The sequence below is a fragment of the Hippichthys cyanospilos genome, chromosome 12 (assembly GCF_059441005.1).
Source record: "Hippichthys cyanospilos isolate Australia breed blue-spotted pipefish chromosome 12, RoL_Hcya_1.0, whole genome shotgun sequence".
Lineage (NCBI taxonomy): Eukaryota > Metazoa > Chordata > Actinopteri > Syngnathiformes > Syngnathidae > Hippichthys > Hippichthys cyanospilos.
The window spans coordinates 3,162,009-3,175,476 of NC_142380.1; the positions used below are offsets into that span (position 1 = coordinate 3,162,009).

At 40.6% G+C, this 13,468-nt stretch overlaps 1 protein-coding gene across 2 annotated transcripts in view; it reads left to right on the forward strand.

Annotated features, from left to right (window-relative positions):
• Positions 1 to 13,115, forward strand: part of LOC148414404 (tensin-3) — a 36,614-nt gene extending 23,499 nt beyond the window's left edge. For both annotated transcript variants that reach the window (XM_088428602.1, XM_088428603.1), the window contains exons 14-27: positions 1,430 to 1,581; positions 1,656 to 1,788; positions 2,353 to 2,439; positions 3,524 to 3,653; positions 3,739 to 4,256; positions 4,785 to 4,871; positions 5,508 to 5,639; positions 7,265 to 7,360; positions 8,588 to 8,665; positions 8,768 to 8,845; positions 9,922 to 10,090; positions 10,165 to 10,233; positions 11,572 to 11,601; positions 11,677 to 13,115. In XM_088428602.1, coding sequence (XP_088284728.1) covers positions 1,430 to 1,581; positions 1,656 to 1,788; positions 2,353 to 2,439; positions 3,524 to 3,653; positions 3,739 to 4,256; positions 4,785 to 4,871; positions 5,508 to 5,639; positions 7,265 to 7,360; positions 8,588 to 8,665; positions 8,768 to 8,845; positions 9,922 to 10,090; positions 10,165 to 10,233; positions 11,572 to 11,601; positions 11,677 to 11,821 — 1,904 coding nt within the window. In that variant the 3' untranslated portion in view covers positions 11,822 to 13,115. The remainder of the gene's footprint in view (positions 1 to 1,429; positions 1,582 to 1,655; positions 1,789 to 2,352; positions 2,440 to 3,523; positions 3,654 to 3,738; positions 4,257 to 4,784; positions 4,872 to 5,507; positions 5,640 to 7,264; positions 7,361 to 8,587; positions 8,666 to 8,767; positions 8,846 to 9,921; positions 10,091 to 10,164; positions 10,234 to 11,571; positions 11,602 to 11,676) is intronic.
• Positions 13,116 to 13,468: the final 353 nt, after the last annotated feature.

The following is a 13,468-nucleotide window of genomic DNA, read 5'->3' on the forward strand; positions in this document are numbered from 1 at the left end:
TTGGCCTGAGGAATTTCCAAGGACCTGTGAGCCTGCAGGCAAATATTTTCCCGTTTGATTCCAATACCTGTCTGTGCGGATCAGCTATAAGAAGGCCTCTTTTAAATGGGGTGGAGTCACGCTCGAATGTAAAACGAGCCCTCGGTACACACAAAAAAAAAAACACTCGGATAAAAAATAACCTAGTATGGGCCAAATTAGGACTGATCCTAACGCATAAGGTTGAATCAAATAAACAAAATAACCCACTTTTTTTTTTTTTTTTGGGGGGGGGGTGTAATGATGTTTGTTTGTACAATAGCAACCAAATTTGGGGCATTTTAAAAAGAACAAACAAAAAAAAAAAAAAACAATGTTAGTGGTGCATGTGTAATGTTTACTATACTTATATAATTCCAGAGCTCTTTTTGAGGGTCAAGACTTGGTTTTAGTTGAGGTTTGGGTCAGGGTTTATGGAGTGGGATGGCCCCACTAAGACAAAGGTGTACATAGGGGTGCAGGGTATTCATTTTGACCCAATATTTTGGGTTAGACAAATAACCTTAACGATGGGTCAAAATGTATCAACTTTTCACTTTTGGAGTGAAATGAACAACCCAAAATGTTGGCTTGCTCAATTTTGACTCACACGGGGTTATTTTATACCCTTTCTTTTCACTGTGAGTCATGATTTGTTTTCATTTTTTCACTTTAGTCACCAGTATAAATGACCCTAACCTTAAAAAATGACTGAGGAAGAAAAAAAGATCACTTTTAATTGGCCGAATGCGATAAATTGCTTTGTTTTTGTCGGACCGGCTAACAACATTGCTCGCTAACTTTAATAGTCTTTTCAATATGATGACTTGTACGCCAAAACAACTTAATTCAATGATACTGTAACAAAAAAATGAACTCAACAGCATGAATATAACCACCACAACATGACAGCTTTTGTCAATTGCCAGCCAATGTGACTAATGAGCGCCATTATTAGCACTTGGGCATCATTAGCATTCTTCGGTGTTGACAATCCTCGGCTCACTGGGAGGGTTCAAATTAACACCCTGGTGCTGAATGAGGACGTTCCTGCTAGTAGTCACAGGAGCGAGCACCCCCCACATACGCACGCCGGCCCACCAGAGAGCTTCCCAACATTCCTCAGCTGTCCTCTTGAAACACGACTGCGGGAATTAGCCTTTGAGAAACCTTCAACCGCACAATTCCACCAACCAGCATTCACGCACATATGGGCAAATTGGAACGATGGACGAATCCACAGTGACGGAAGAAAACCCACGCGGGTGCGCAGAAAACACGCAAACTACACACAGGGATGCCAGAGCTGATTTTTGTCAAACGTGCTAACAACTAGCTAGCTTCCCCGACCACATCTAGAGGATTCCTTTAACATTTAATGACACTGTTTCCTCTGTGTTTGTGTGTCCAGCTGTCCAGTGCAACCAAGGGGATGTCACGCGGAGTCTGAGTCTTCAAGGAAGTGACGTCACGGATCACCCCAGGTTCTGCGGCTCGGGGTGGACGGGGCCGGAGGAATACAGAAGCCAGAGGGCGTACTCACCCTGTTTACCCAAGTCGCAGGTACATGAAATGACCCGGATTGCCCCTATCTTCATGACATGTGGCTTCATAAAATTTGTACCGTTTGTCTCCAGCATACCGTGATGTGCAGGAGCGACAGCGCAGACTACAGGACGCAAGGTCCAGACGCAGACAGCGGGGTTGAAGCAGGGTGTGACGTGGCTCCGCCCACGCCCGCTTTTCCAATATCTCCGCCGACACCCTACGGTGAGCCGGGTCAACGACTCTTGTTCCTTTCCTAGTGTGCCTTTTTTTTTGCACTCTTGCTAGCGTCACAAAAATTGTCTAGGTTGGGATTTTCCAAAAAATTTTAGGAAAAATTTCAAGTTTTATTCTCAAGTGGGAAAACAATGGTAAACAATTAAAGACACTTATAAGTAGATTTTCGCTATCTGTGGCAGCCTGGTCTCAATTCCCAGTGAATAGCGGGGGTTCACCATAAATATATGGTTGTAAAATCTATACGTCTGTTGAAAATGACAATCACATGACCAAGCTCACCTATTTTCTAAGTTCTGTCATGTTGCATTCGCAAGCTGAGCCCTGATTGGCCATTGCCTGAGCCCTGTGCAACTGTGGTGTCATTTTCACGTGACAGCAATTGACAAAATGGCCGCCGCCTTGGTTAAAGACAAGAGAATTTCGCTGCTTTTATTCATATTCCACATAAGCTATATAAAATTGAAGACTGTGTTTGGATTTGTGGTGCTGCTTAGAACAAATTGTAGAAAATGGAAAATGGAGTATGCTTTTTGTTTTGTTTGTTTTCAGTGAAAAATGTGCCAGAGTTTACTCAATCATTCCGGCAAACTCCGCCTCCCAACATCCATTCCTATGGAGGCTTCAGGACCGACCACGGTTAGTCCATGTTCTCTGATCCGTCAGATGAATGCATGATTTTATCTTCTCCGTGAATGACATATTTACAATGATCAAAAACAGAGAAAGAAATAGAGAAGCAAAAAAATCGAACCCGGGGAGATTTCCCGACCGATTTTGGGTTCCTCTTCCTTTTGAGTATATCTGGGGTGCAAGACAGTCTGTCTTCCAGATTGTTCTCAGAGATAGGAAGTGGTACCAGCATGGGAGGGAGGACTTCAATGAAATCGACGTAATCCTTTCATCGTGTTAGTTCGGATCCTTTCTGTCCATTGCGCCGCAGCAACATCGTAAATCTGGAAGCGCCCGCAAACAGACAGACGATATTGCCGTCTTGTATTTCATTTCGACTCGACTTCCCAGTCTCGTTAACCCGTGGCGGCCTACGTTTGCTCATCTTTGGCTTGGAAGGCCTGGGAACGAAACGTCGCTCCCCGCTGTGCCTCCTAAAAGCAGACACCCAAGCCAGAAGCTCGGCTACATTCACTTCTGTCTCATTTCCATGGTTACTGTGGGCCAGGAAGCATGACACAAAGACAAACCCCCCCCCCCCCCCCTTTTTTTTTTTAAAGTGTCTCTGTGTACACAGTTGGAAATACAAACAAGGAAACTAGAATTTCTACATCTGCGCACAACTGATTAAAAAAAGACCCCCCCCCCTAAAGCTTGACAACGCAGAGCTTTTAGCTAATTATGTCAGACTGCTCGATTCAATCTGATTCGCGGCGGAAATAATTGGGAGCTAGTTCTATGAAGATTGATGACCTGTGTTTTCATTTCCTGTAAACCACGATATTGATTTGCCTCTAAGGCCATACTTTCTAATTACCGTGTATATTTCTCTTTCTGTCTTTTATGTCGTTGATTTTTGTCAAAGACAAGAAATTTTTGTCAGTGATTGTTTTCCAAATGGACCAGTTATTTTTCATTTAAAAACCTCTCAGTCTGGCCTGGAAATATTTTGATCATGGAATCGGAATCGTTAAAAGAAATACATATAAATTCCAATCTGTAGTGACGGTACAACATGGAAAAAAAAACAGTTTTGTTTTGTTGACTACAGAATCGCGGGGATATTCCGAGATGATCAATCACGGTGGAGTCGAGGTGACAAATTCCGCCATCAACTGCCACAGGATACAAAACGCGACACATTCTGCCTCCGTCGTGGGGACCCATCAGCGGACAGAAAGGTAGGAAGGATTCCGTCCACTTTTTGAAAACTCGAAGTACATTATTTTTTACGTTGACCCGATCTTGTCCTTTTCACACCCGAAGTCCATCGGCGAACCATTCTTGGCCCGATCATCCCGCCCTGAGCCGTCAAGCCTCTTTGAACGGCTTCCCCCCCAACAGGCAAGCCCCCCAGCACAGCGCGTCACTGGACTACGGCCACCAACAGGTCCACCCGGCCCCCAACGCCCACAGCTCGCCTCGTAGCAGCCAGAGAAGCCGTACGGCCCGATACGCCCCGGGCCACGGTCCGGCCCGGAGCTTGGACGAGCAGGAAGATTCGGGTCTAGGTTACGCTTCGCGCTGCCCGCCTCCCGCCTCGCTGCTCGAAAACGCCGAAAGGGAAATGGTCACGGATGTGAAGCGGTCGCAACCGTTCTTGACGCAAGCCCCGCATCTGCCTGAGAAGAAGAGGGTCTCGGACGGGGAACATGGAGGAACGGCCTCCCCGGCCCCGAGTGGCTTCTCAAGTCCTCACAGCGGGAGTTCGCTGAGCATCCCCTTCCCCAACGTCTTGCCGGATCTGTCCGCTCAGATCCCGAGAACGGGCTCACCTTTGCCAGGTGAGCCCAGACGAAAATATCTTCCGATATGTTCCGTGTTGCTCAACTCATGTAAACATTGTATATCGCGTCCAAAGGAATATGGATTAAGCAGCAAAAAACGTTTTGCCACTTGCTGTCAACTGAAAGTGACATCACAGCCGCTCCTGGCTCATCGACCAATCACCTGCTTTCTGAGTTTGATCGCGTGACGTTCAGAAGCTGAGCCTCGATTGGGCATTCGTTACCTGAGTAACATCAAATTTTGCACGTGGCAAAATGGCTGTCGAAAGTGACATCACAGCTGCTCATCGACCAATCACGGCTCACCTGTTTTCCGAGTTTGGTCATGTGACATTCAGAAGCTGAGCCGCGATTGGGCATTCGTTACCCGAGCGACATCTAATCAACAGCAAATGCTATACTACTCAGTTTACCACGTACAGTATAGACTACTACGGCTTCATTTTGAGATTTTTTTTTTCTTTTTTATGTGAAATGTCCTTTATTGCCAACTCACAATTCATTCTGTTCTTTTTTGTTTTGCAGATGTGCTCGCAAGCAAGCAAGTTACTGTAAAATTTGTACAAGACACATCCAAATTCTGGTACAAGCCTGACATCTCAAGAGACCAAGGTAGATTGATACCAGGGATGGGTCAATACCGATACAAAGTATCGATATCAGGCCGCCTGGCCTTATTTCGATGTATGGATACACATACTGATAAGTATCAATATGAGTATGGTGTCGCTCACTTGGAGTAGTTTTACAAACTCTAATTAGGAATTACAAGATAAAAGAATAAAAAATTGCCAACCCATTTGCTACCATTGACGACAAAAGACGTCAAAAGTCTAATTTTACTTAAATTGACGACTAAATTAAAAATGTGACTGGGCTGACAGTGAATGAGTTAATTTCATGAAATTAAGCAAAACATTACGGTATATATGAATTTCTTCAAAATTATCGGTCATGTATTTAGTACTTGCGGTATTGGTATTTGGTATCGGTACTTGGACTGAAATCATTCTGAAAAAAAAGTGATTTCAAACAGCCCTAGTTTACAATGTAAAATTTCGATGTCATTTTTCATTGACCAAATCGCTGTTTTGTTTGTTGTTTTATTTTTGCGTCCATATTCAACAACCAAAATCCAATCAACTCCAAACCATACAATTTAGTAGGCGTGTCTTGAGCAGTCGAGAGTTTTGATTTGAAGTGCAAACTTAAAAGCAAAGTGACGAGCCTGATATTTGTGTCCCGCAGCCATTTCGGTCTTAAAGGACAAGGAGCCAGGCTGCTTCATCGTGCGTGACAGCCATTCCTTCAGAGGCGCCTACGGGCTGGCCATGAAGGTGGCCACGCCTCCTCCCTCTGTTCTCCAGCAGAGCAAAAAAGGTACAGAATACACTTGACGCTTTGGAATTTCCACAATATGGACTTAGCATGGACAAAGCTTTAACTTTGGAGATTCATTCAAGCATTAAAAACTCAGCCTTTAACTGAGATAACTCAATTTTATTTACTGTCCGCGGCTGCTGAACTCTTAGCTTTGCAGCGGCAACAAAAAGAGACAAAGATGGAGGTAGTTTTACTTTAAAAAGTTGCTTCATGGATTATTAATCATCATCATATCATCAAAATAAATAAATGTGCGCACTTTGCAAAGCTCAAACATCATGTAGTTGTCCATATTGCCGTTTCGAGCAAAACTGATACAACGGTCTTTATCACAAAATATTTCATGGCTTCACTCAAGGAAATATCTCTTACAAGCTTTGCAGAAAATCAGTGAAATTTTGCAAGTAAATGGTTAAAAATGTCAAAGTTAAAGTAACTAAGTAATTTTCCGCACTATAAGGCGCACTGGGTTATAAGGCGCGCCCTCAATTAATGACATTCTAAAACTTTTTCAATCACAGAATAGTAATGCTCAAAGTAATTGCAACAATAACTCAAATAATAACTCTAAACTCTCAATAGCATAAAAACTCAATGCCAATATGAGCAACCTTGTTCAACTGTAAACACACAACAGAAACAGGTAAAGCTTACTTTATCGCTTCGTTCCCCATCTACCAATCCAAATATTGATCCATATATAAGGCACACCTGAATATAAGGCGCACCACCAGCTTTTTCAAAAATGAAGGCTTTTAGGTGCGTCTTATAATACGGAAAATACGGTAATTTAAATCTTATATAGCATTATGAAAAAATGACTCCGTTAACTGGGTTCTGTTTACTTCCTGTGGCAGCTGAACTCCGCCACACCTCACGTTAACGTGTGAGTAAAAGTTGGAATAAGTTATCTCGGGACATCCTGGGAATCACTCCCAAATCCGTCTCATTTTACCAGCCACTGTACTGGAACCTGAGAGTCGTCCCTCCATCACACTCTAAGCTCCTCTTGGGCGTCATTGCGACCAAGCAAAACAGAGCGGGATTGCCCCATACGTCTCCAACGGAGAGCTAAAGTTTCAGCCCTGGACAAAGGACCTTCTCCCATCCCAGTGAAGCCTCCCGTCCCACATTGGGTCACTCGGAAGAGTTATTTCGGGTAGCGGACGTGTTCCAGCACATCATAGCGCAGCGCAGCGAGACAATAAAACAAAGTTGGTTTCGAACAGCACAGAGTAAGAACATACCTTTCCGCCAACCCTCCCGACACACACACACACCTGTCCCTTTTGTCCCCCGTCATCGCACTGCGGTCCAAAGGCACCTGCGGTGACATCATGACACGCAGCTCAGCTTAACCCATTGTGGTTCCTTATTAGTGTGAAACCCAACCCATCTCAAGGAGCGGGTCTTTGTTTGGAGACATTCCTCAGCTCCTCCCGCCCCTTCTCCAGTGATCTTCTGCGGAATCATAATCGCCATTCATGTCACGAGTGGGAGCCACTTCATGAATTTGGGGGGGATTACCATGCTCCCAATGAGACGCTTGAATGTGACTAAGACAGGCCGCAGACTGTTGTGATGATGTAATGATCTTGTTTTGTGCGTTTGTCTTTTGGCAGGCGGAGATCTTGCCAATGAATTAGTGCGCCACTTCCTGATTGAGTGCACACAGAAGGGTGTTCGCTTGAAGGGTTGCCCCAACGAGCCCTATTTTGGTGAGTGATTAGAGCGCTGACATCATTTGGCTGATTGTCAATTCAACGCCAAACAGTCGCCTCTTGCGCTCTGCTGCCCTCTTTTGGTCACGCTTGCATATTACAAGCTAGGATTTCCAACAACTTTTTTCAGTTCAGCAAAATGTGAGGATGCAGATGACAACAAAAATGAATCAAAGTGACGATAATTTTTTGTGGCTGATTGACAATTTGTTGAAACGCCTTTTTTTCACCAATTTTACTGCTGTTACGACGATGTATTGATAGCAGACACAAGGGAGTTTTTAGTGAGAATGCACATGATTTGACAATGTTGGCTGAAACTGAATTATAAAATACAAAACTATTAAATAAATCAGGTTTGAAATATTGTACTGGTCAATTTGGAAACACACTTTTTTTTTTAATTTTCTTGAATTTTACATGAATACTTCAGTAACACATACGTATACGGTGGCCGACTGGGGCAAAGCAGAAAATGAACGATACAGGATGAAGCAAACAATCGAATGAAAAAACAAATGCAAATACGAAAAAACAATTGCAAATAAAAAAAAAAAAGTTCTTAACATCTGGTCTTCTCAGTGGATCTGGTGTCACAATGTTTTTGGTTCAGTGGCGTCCTCTAGTGGCCAATCTTACGTACTACTCGCAGCGTGTTTCTTTGAATGGGTTTGCAATTTTATTCGCAGTTGTTTTTTCGTATTTGCAGTTGTATTTTTTCGTTCGTTTGTTTGCTTCATTCCTGTTCGTGTTTATGCCATTTGCAGCGTGCTTGCCCCAGTCGGCCACCGTATAGATACAATAAAGTTTTGATCGTTATTTGGTTCACCAAAGTATAAATAAAAACAAAAAATATGATTTTGACTTTCTTTGTTAGTTTATTTATTGAATTTTACATTCATGTTGGGGCCATACACATTATGACGAAATATTGACAGTTATTTGGTAAAAGTAAATATTCATCAAAAGAAAATACTCTTCAGTGTAGCCACTTTTTGTCAAGATAATGTCATGATTCTTTTTCTCAGATTTGTGATGCGTATAATACTTCATGTCCTGAAATTATTTTCCGTTTGTGTTTTGAAGAGATAATATCAATTGAATTGGTGTTCGGTTGCGGGATTGCTAAACAAAAAAAAAAATGTTGAAACAAAAAGTGGAGCAATAATCAAGCACCAATTCCCTTGTGTGTATTTTTTCACAAAACACTGTCTTGTTTTCCAGGAAGTTTAACCGCATTGGTTTGTCAACATTCAATAACCGCCTTGGCCCTGCCTTGTAAACTCATCATACCAGATCGAGGTAAAAACACACACTCTATTACTCAGATTGGATTCTGATGGAATATTGTGTGAATTCTATTTATGGCGAGACTGTCTAATGTTTCCTCAATTCATTTCTTAGATCCTCTTGAAGATATGGTGGAGAACACATCTCAGTCCGTCTCCAACTCTGCTGCAGAACTCCTCAAACAGGGAGCAGGTAATTTCTAAAGATGCTTAGATTTAAATTTACATTCCATGGGACACTTGACACGTTGTTTTTTTTTTCTCTCAAAATAAAACACGGAATTGGACAACTTTTGCACTGGGTAAAATCAGGTACATATTTGCAAGGGCTGGGGGGATAAAATTCGACCAAGTAGGGTAAAAATAGGTTCCCATTCGGGAACCATATTTGCGCCACTGTACTATGCTCGCACCATTCTTGCAGTCATAAGCAATTTTGCAATGGCAGAAAGGGAGGAAGAATCCTCAAAAACGGGATATTGCAAGTTTGGGATGCTTCCCAATTTAAAAAAAAAGTGACCAAAATTTTTTTGATTTATTTCAAAGTGGATAAGGCATAAAAACGGTAGTAGTACTACTGTAGTAGTCGTACAAAAACATGAAAACAAAACAAAAAAACACATTCAGAGAATGTCTTGACATACATCTCCATTGTTTGTCTTATTTCACCGCCTAGTGGCCAAATGTATTAGAGACAATATGGATTTTCTCAAAATAGAAATAACTTCCTAAAAAGCAGTAAGGCTGTATTACCCGAGAATTAATCTTATCATTACAAACAATCGGTATTTACTCGATTTAGGTGTTCACATTTTTTACCAATAGGGGGCAGTCAAGCACGAAATGTGCAAAGTCTGCACGTCAAGAAGAAACAGAACCAAAAAGTTATTGACCTCAGTTGCCAACAGGCAGTTCCATTCTCAAGTTTTCTCACGGAATATTGTTGAAATATCGCGTGTTAGCAATTGTAACGTCACTGTGTAATGTACATATAACATCGTATGCGCTAACTAAATTTTATTTGGCAATTGTTGACCTGCAGTAGTGATTTCTAGCACGCTAATGCTAATCGCGATTGCTAGCTAGCATAGGCAAACATTATTGGTCTAAAATTTCATATGTACTGTAGATGAGTAATGACAGCCACTCAAAAATAAAAAGATAATCACAGCCCTAATATACGCCCATGTAGCCATGTGAATTTGAGCTCGTCGCTAACGCACGTGGCACTTTAATGCAAATCTTTGCTGCGCGCGTGTGTGTGTGTAGCTTGTAACGTGTGGTACCTGGGTTCGGTCGACATGGAGTCGCTGACGGGGGTGCAGGCGGTGCAGAAAGCCACCAGCATAACTCTGAGCTCCAACCCGCCTCCAACTTCCACAGTGGTCCACTTCAAGGTGTCCTCGCAGGGAATCACCCTCACGGACAACCAGAGGAAGTCAGTGGAACACACGCACACAAAAAAATCGTGTCAAATTTCACACGTGTACTAATATATTGCTTGCTTTGTAGGCTTTTCTTTAGGAGGCACTACAATGTCAACACGGTCATATTTTGCGCTTTGGACCCTCAGGATAGAAAGTGAGTAGTTGTCAACTATTTTTCACTTATTTTCTGCTTGACAAATGTTTCTTCTGTCAAGTACCCCCAATTAGTGCAAAGCATGTCCGGATTAAAAAACAAACAAACAAAAAAACAGTACTGTGCCATCAGCGCCTGATTCATTAAACTTCGGAACTATATTTGCAGTAGTATCTGTAGGTGTATTTTTTTTCTGCGACATCATAAGACAGCTTGTGTGCCATCGTCTTCTTTTTTTCTAAAAATCAAGTCAGACATGTTGCCAAGGAGTCACTATAACACGATTTAGCAATGAGTTGCCTGATGTTCTAATTGATTTGCTCTTAATTTGAAACGAAAAGTGATTCATTCTTAATTTCAAACAGTTGTGCCGCTAAAAAGCATTTAATCAGAATTGCCTACAGAAAACCTGTGAAAATTTCACATACCTCTTAGAGGTACTCATACCCATTTGAAAACCGCTTTTTTTTAAAGTAATTACTAAAGTAATATCTTACTTTACGGTGAAAGCATTTTATTACTTAACTGTGAAAATAATAACATTAGACCCTAAAGTAATTAAGTACTTAAGTCATCAATTTATTTTACCCTTAAGTATTCACTTTAGTGCTTTAGTTCTGAAAGTAATTACTTTTAATACTAATTTTCAAAAGTAGTGAATTACTTTGGGTAGTTAAGTAATTGACTGCTGCAGCTATTAAATCCACGGCTACTAAAGTAATTGATTATTTTAGGTACTAAAGTACTTAGGTAATGGATTACATTTTTACAAAAGTATTAAATTTAGTACTAAAAGTAATTTCTTTCGATATGCTCGAAATATAATCAATTACTTTATAAAGAAATTGACTACTTCAGCTACTAAATCTGCAGGCACTAAAATAATTATTTTAAGTATTAAAGTAGTTAAGTAATTGACTACTTTTGTACTAAAGTATTCACTTTAGTGCTTCATTCCCGACTACTTTAATTCTGATTACTTTAGTACCGAAAGTAATTACATTCAATCTAAAAGTAATCAGTTACTTTAAGCAATAAAGTATTAGGCTACTTTAGCTATTAAATCCCCAGATACTAATTGATTATTTTATGTACTAAAGTACTTAAGCAATCAATTATTTTGTACTAAAGTATTCAATGTAGTATTTTCCTCCTGAAAGTAAGTCCAAAAGTAATCAGTTAGATAATAAAGTAATTGACTACTTTAGGTACTAAATATTTACATACAAAATTAATTGATTATTTTAGAATTGCCTTTGTCCTAACTTGAAAAAATGGCGTATGGCGTTGTGTTATATCAGTTTTCCACGTGCTAATTTTCCTTTAATCTCATAACAGATGGAAAAGGGACGTCTGCATGTCAGCAAAGTAAGGACGTCACACAATTCCGATCAAAAACAGCCAATGGGTATTTTCCTTACGTTTGCTCCGCCCCCCGCGCAGGATCTTTGGCTTCGTGGCGAGAAAAAGCGGCAACTCCACCGACAACGTGTGCCACCTGTTCGCCGAGCACGACCCCGAGCAGCCGGCCAGCGCCATCGTCAACTTTGTCTCCAAGGTGATGATCGGCTCGCCGAAGAGCAAGTAGGAGGAAACCTCGAGCTGCGAACGTGACAGAATCCCAACCAGAATATTCAACTGGACTACTCTCAACACTACATTTGTTATTTTCCTTTTTTTTTTTTTTTTCTTTCCAAAACAGTAAGGGCATTAAAATTGTTGATTAGATCTCTAATGAAATCATGGAAAATTTGTTAAAGCGGTGTGCGTGTATATAAATTGGTTTCATGGGATGGATGGTGCGCATATTTAATCCAGGCCACAAAAAAATGTTTTATTTTTTTATACCATACCCATGTTAAGCATTTAAGTCTTCCTCCGAGTACTATGTGTATGTCAACATTTAAATGAGCGAGAATGAGAGTTTGCGTGGATGAGAAAATTATTTTAAGTAAACCCTAATATATATCTTATGTATTTACTGTGCCCCTTTTATACAAGCTGGTTACAGTGTCCAACTATACCAAATTTAAATTGTTAGAATGCGTTCGCTTTCGTGAAAAAATATTTTTCTCGTCACCCTCCACATTAAAAAAAAATCACTTTTCATATGTAGCGTCATTTTAAATGGTCTTTTTCTCACACTGCCGTACATCTCTCCTTAAAGTCCACTAGTGCCCCCTAGAGGAGATGAAATGACGCAGCTTCAACTGATTTTCTGGATTTTTTGCCCCGAATTTTGCCCTCATCCTCAAAAAAGTTCATTCTGAAACGAAACTGAGCTTTGATTCGCAAGTTTTCAAACATTTTCTTGATGTTCTCAATCTGCCATGTCAATCCTAAACTAAACTCATTAAAAACAATATTTTTTTTTACTCAAAACTGGCCGTTAGCGAATGATCAAAAGGGGATGGGAAGACAATCTGCACTGTCAATTCATTTCTGAAGATGAAAAAAACAAAACAATCCTTACACCCCAAATTTTTGTTGTGGTTTTAACTACTCACTGTATGCTGCTGCGCCATCCCCTCAGATTTTCTGGTGCCCCCTAGGGGGAGATGTTCCCACATATTTTGCTGCTGTTCTCGGTGATCCACGTGCAGGATATTTAGCTACAGAATATTTCATGTATCAGGTGTATTCAAATGTTTTAATTCAAAAAAGGAGATATCCTTCACCCTGCTGTATTGTCTCTTGTGGGTTGAAGACATAAAACGTGTTTTTCCATATTGTTCCCATCACAGTGTGGTTCTGTTGGGTGAAAGTGGCCACATGGATGTGTACCTCATGTATACTGGACCTCTGTGCATTCGTTTATATGTACAGTATATGCAAATGCAATTGTTTTGATGTGCTCTGTAAATAAAAAACAAGGAAACACTTGTATCAAATATTGTGCATTATTTACACACACACACATACAGTACATTTAAACTGTCAAGCAATTGTTATTTTTTTAGCTAAATAATCATTAAATTTCCATTCAATACAGCAATGGATTGTTTTTTTTTTTTAGTAAATAGTATTTACTTTTTGAAGTGAGATTGCATAAGCTAGCATCTTTTTCTGTCTTTGTGCCGATGCGCCTCTAAGTTTGGTTGCAAGGTTAATATAAGCAGGAAGTGAATGGAACAGAATTAACTGGTAATTTCCCTAACGTTTTGTAGAATTTAAAAGAACCAAAGTCACGGCTTAGTATGTGTGTATATATATATATATATATATATATATATAT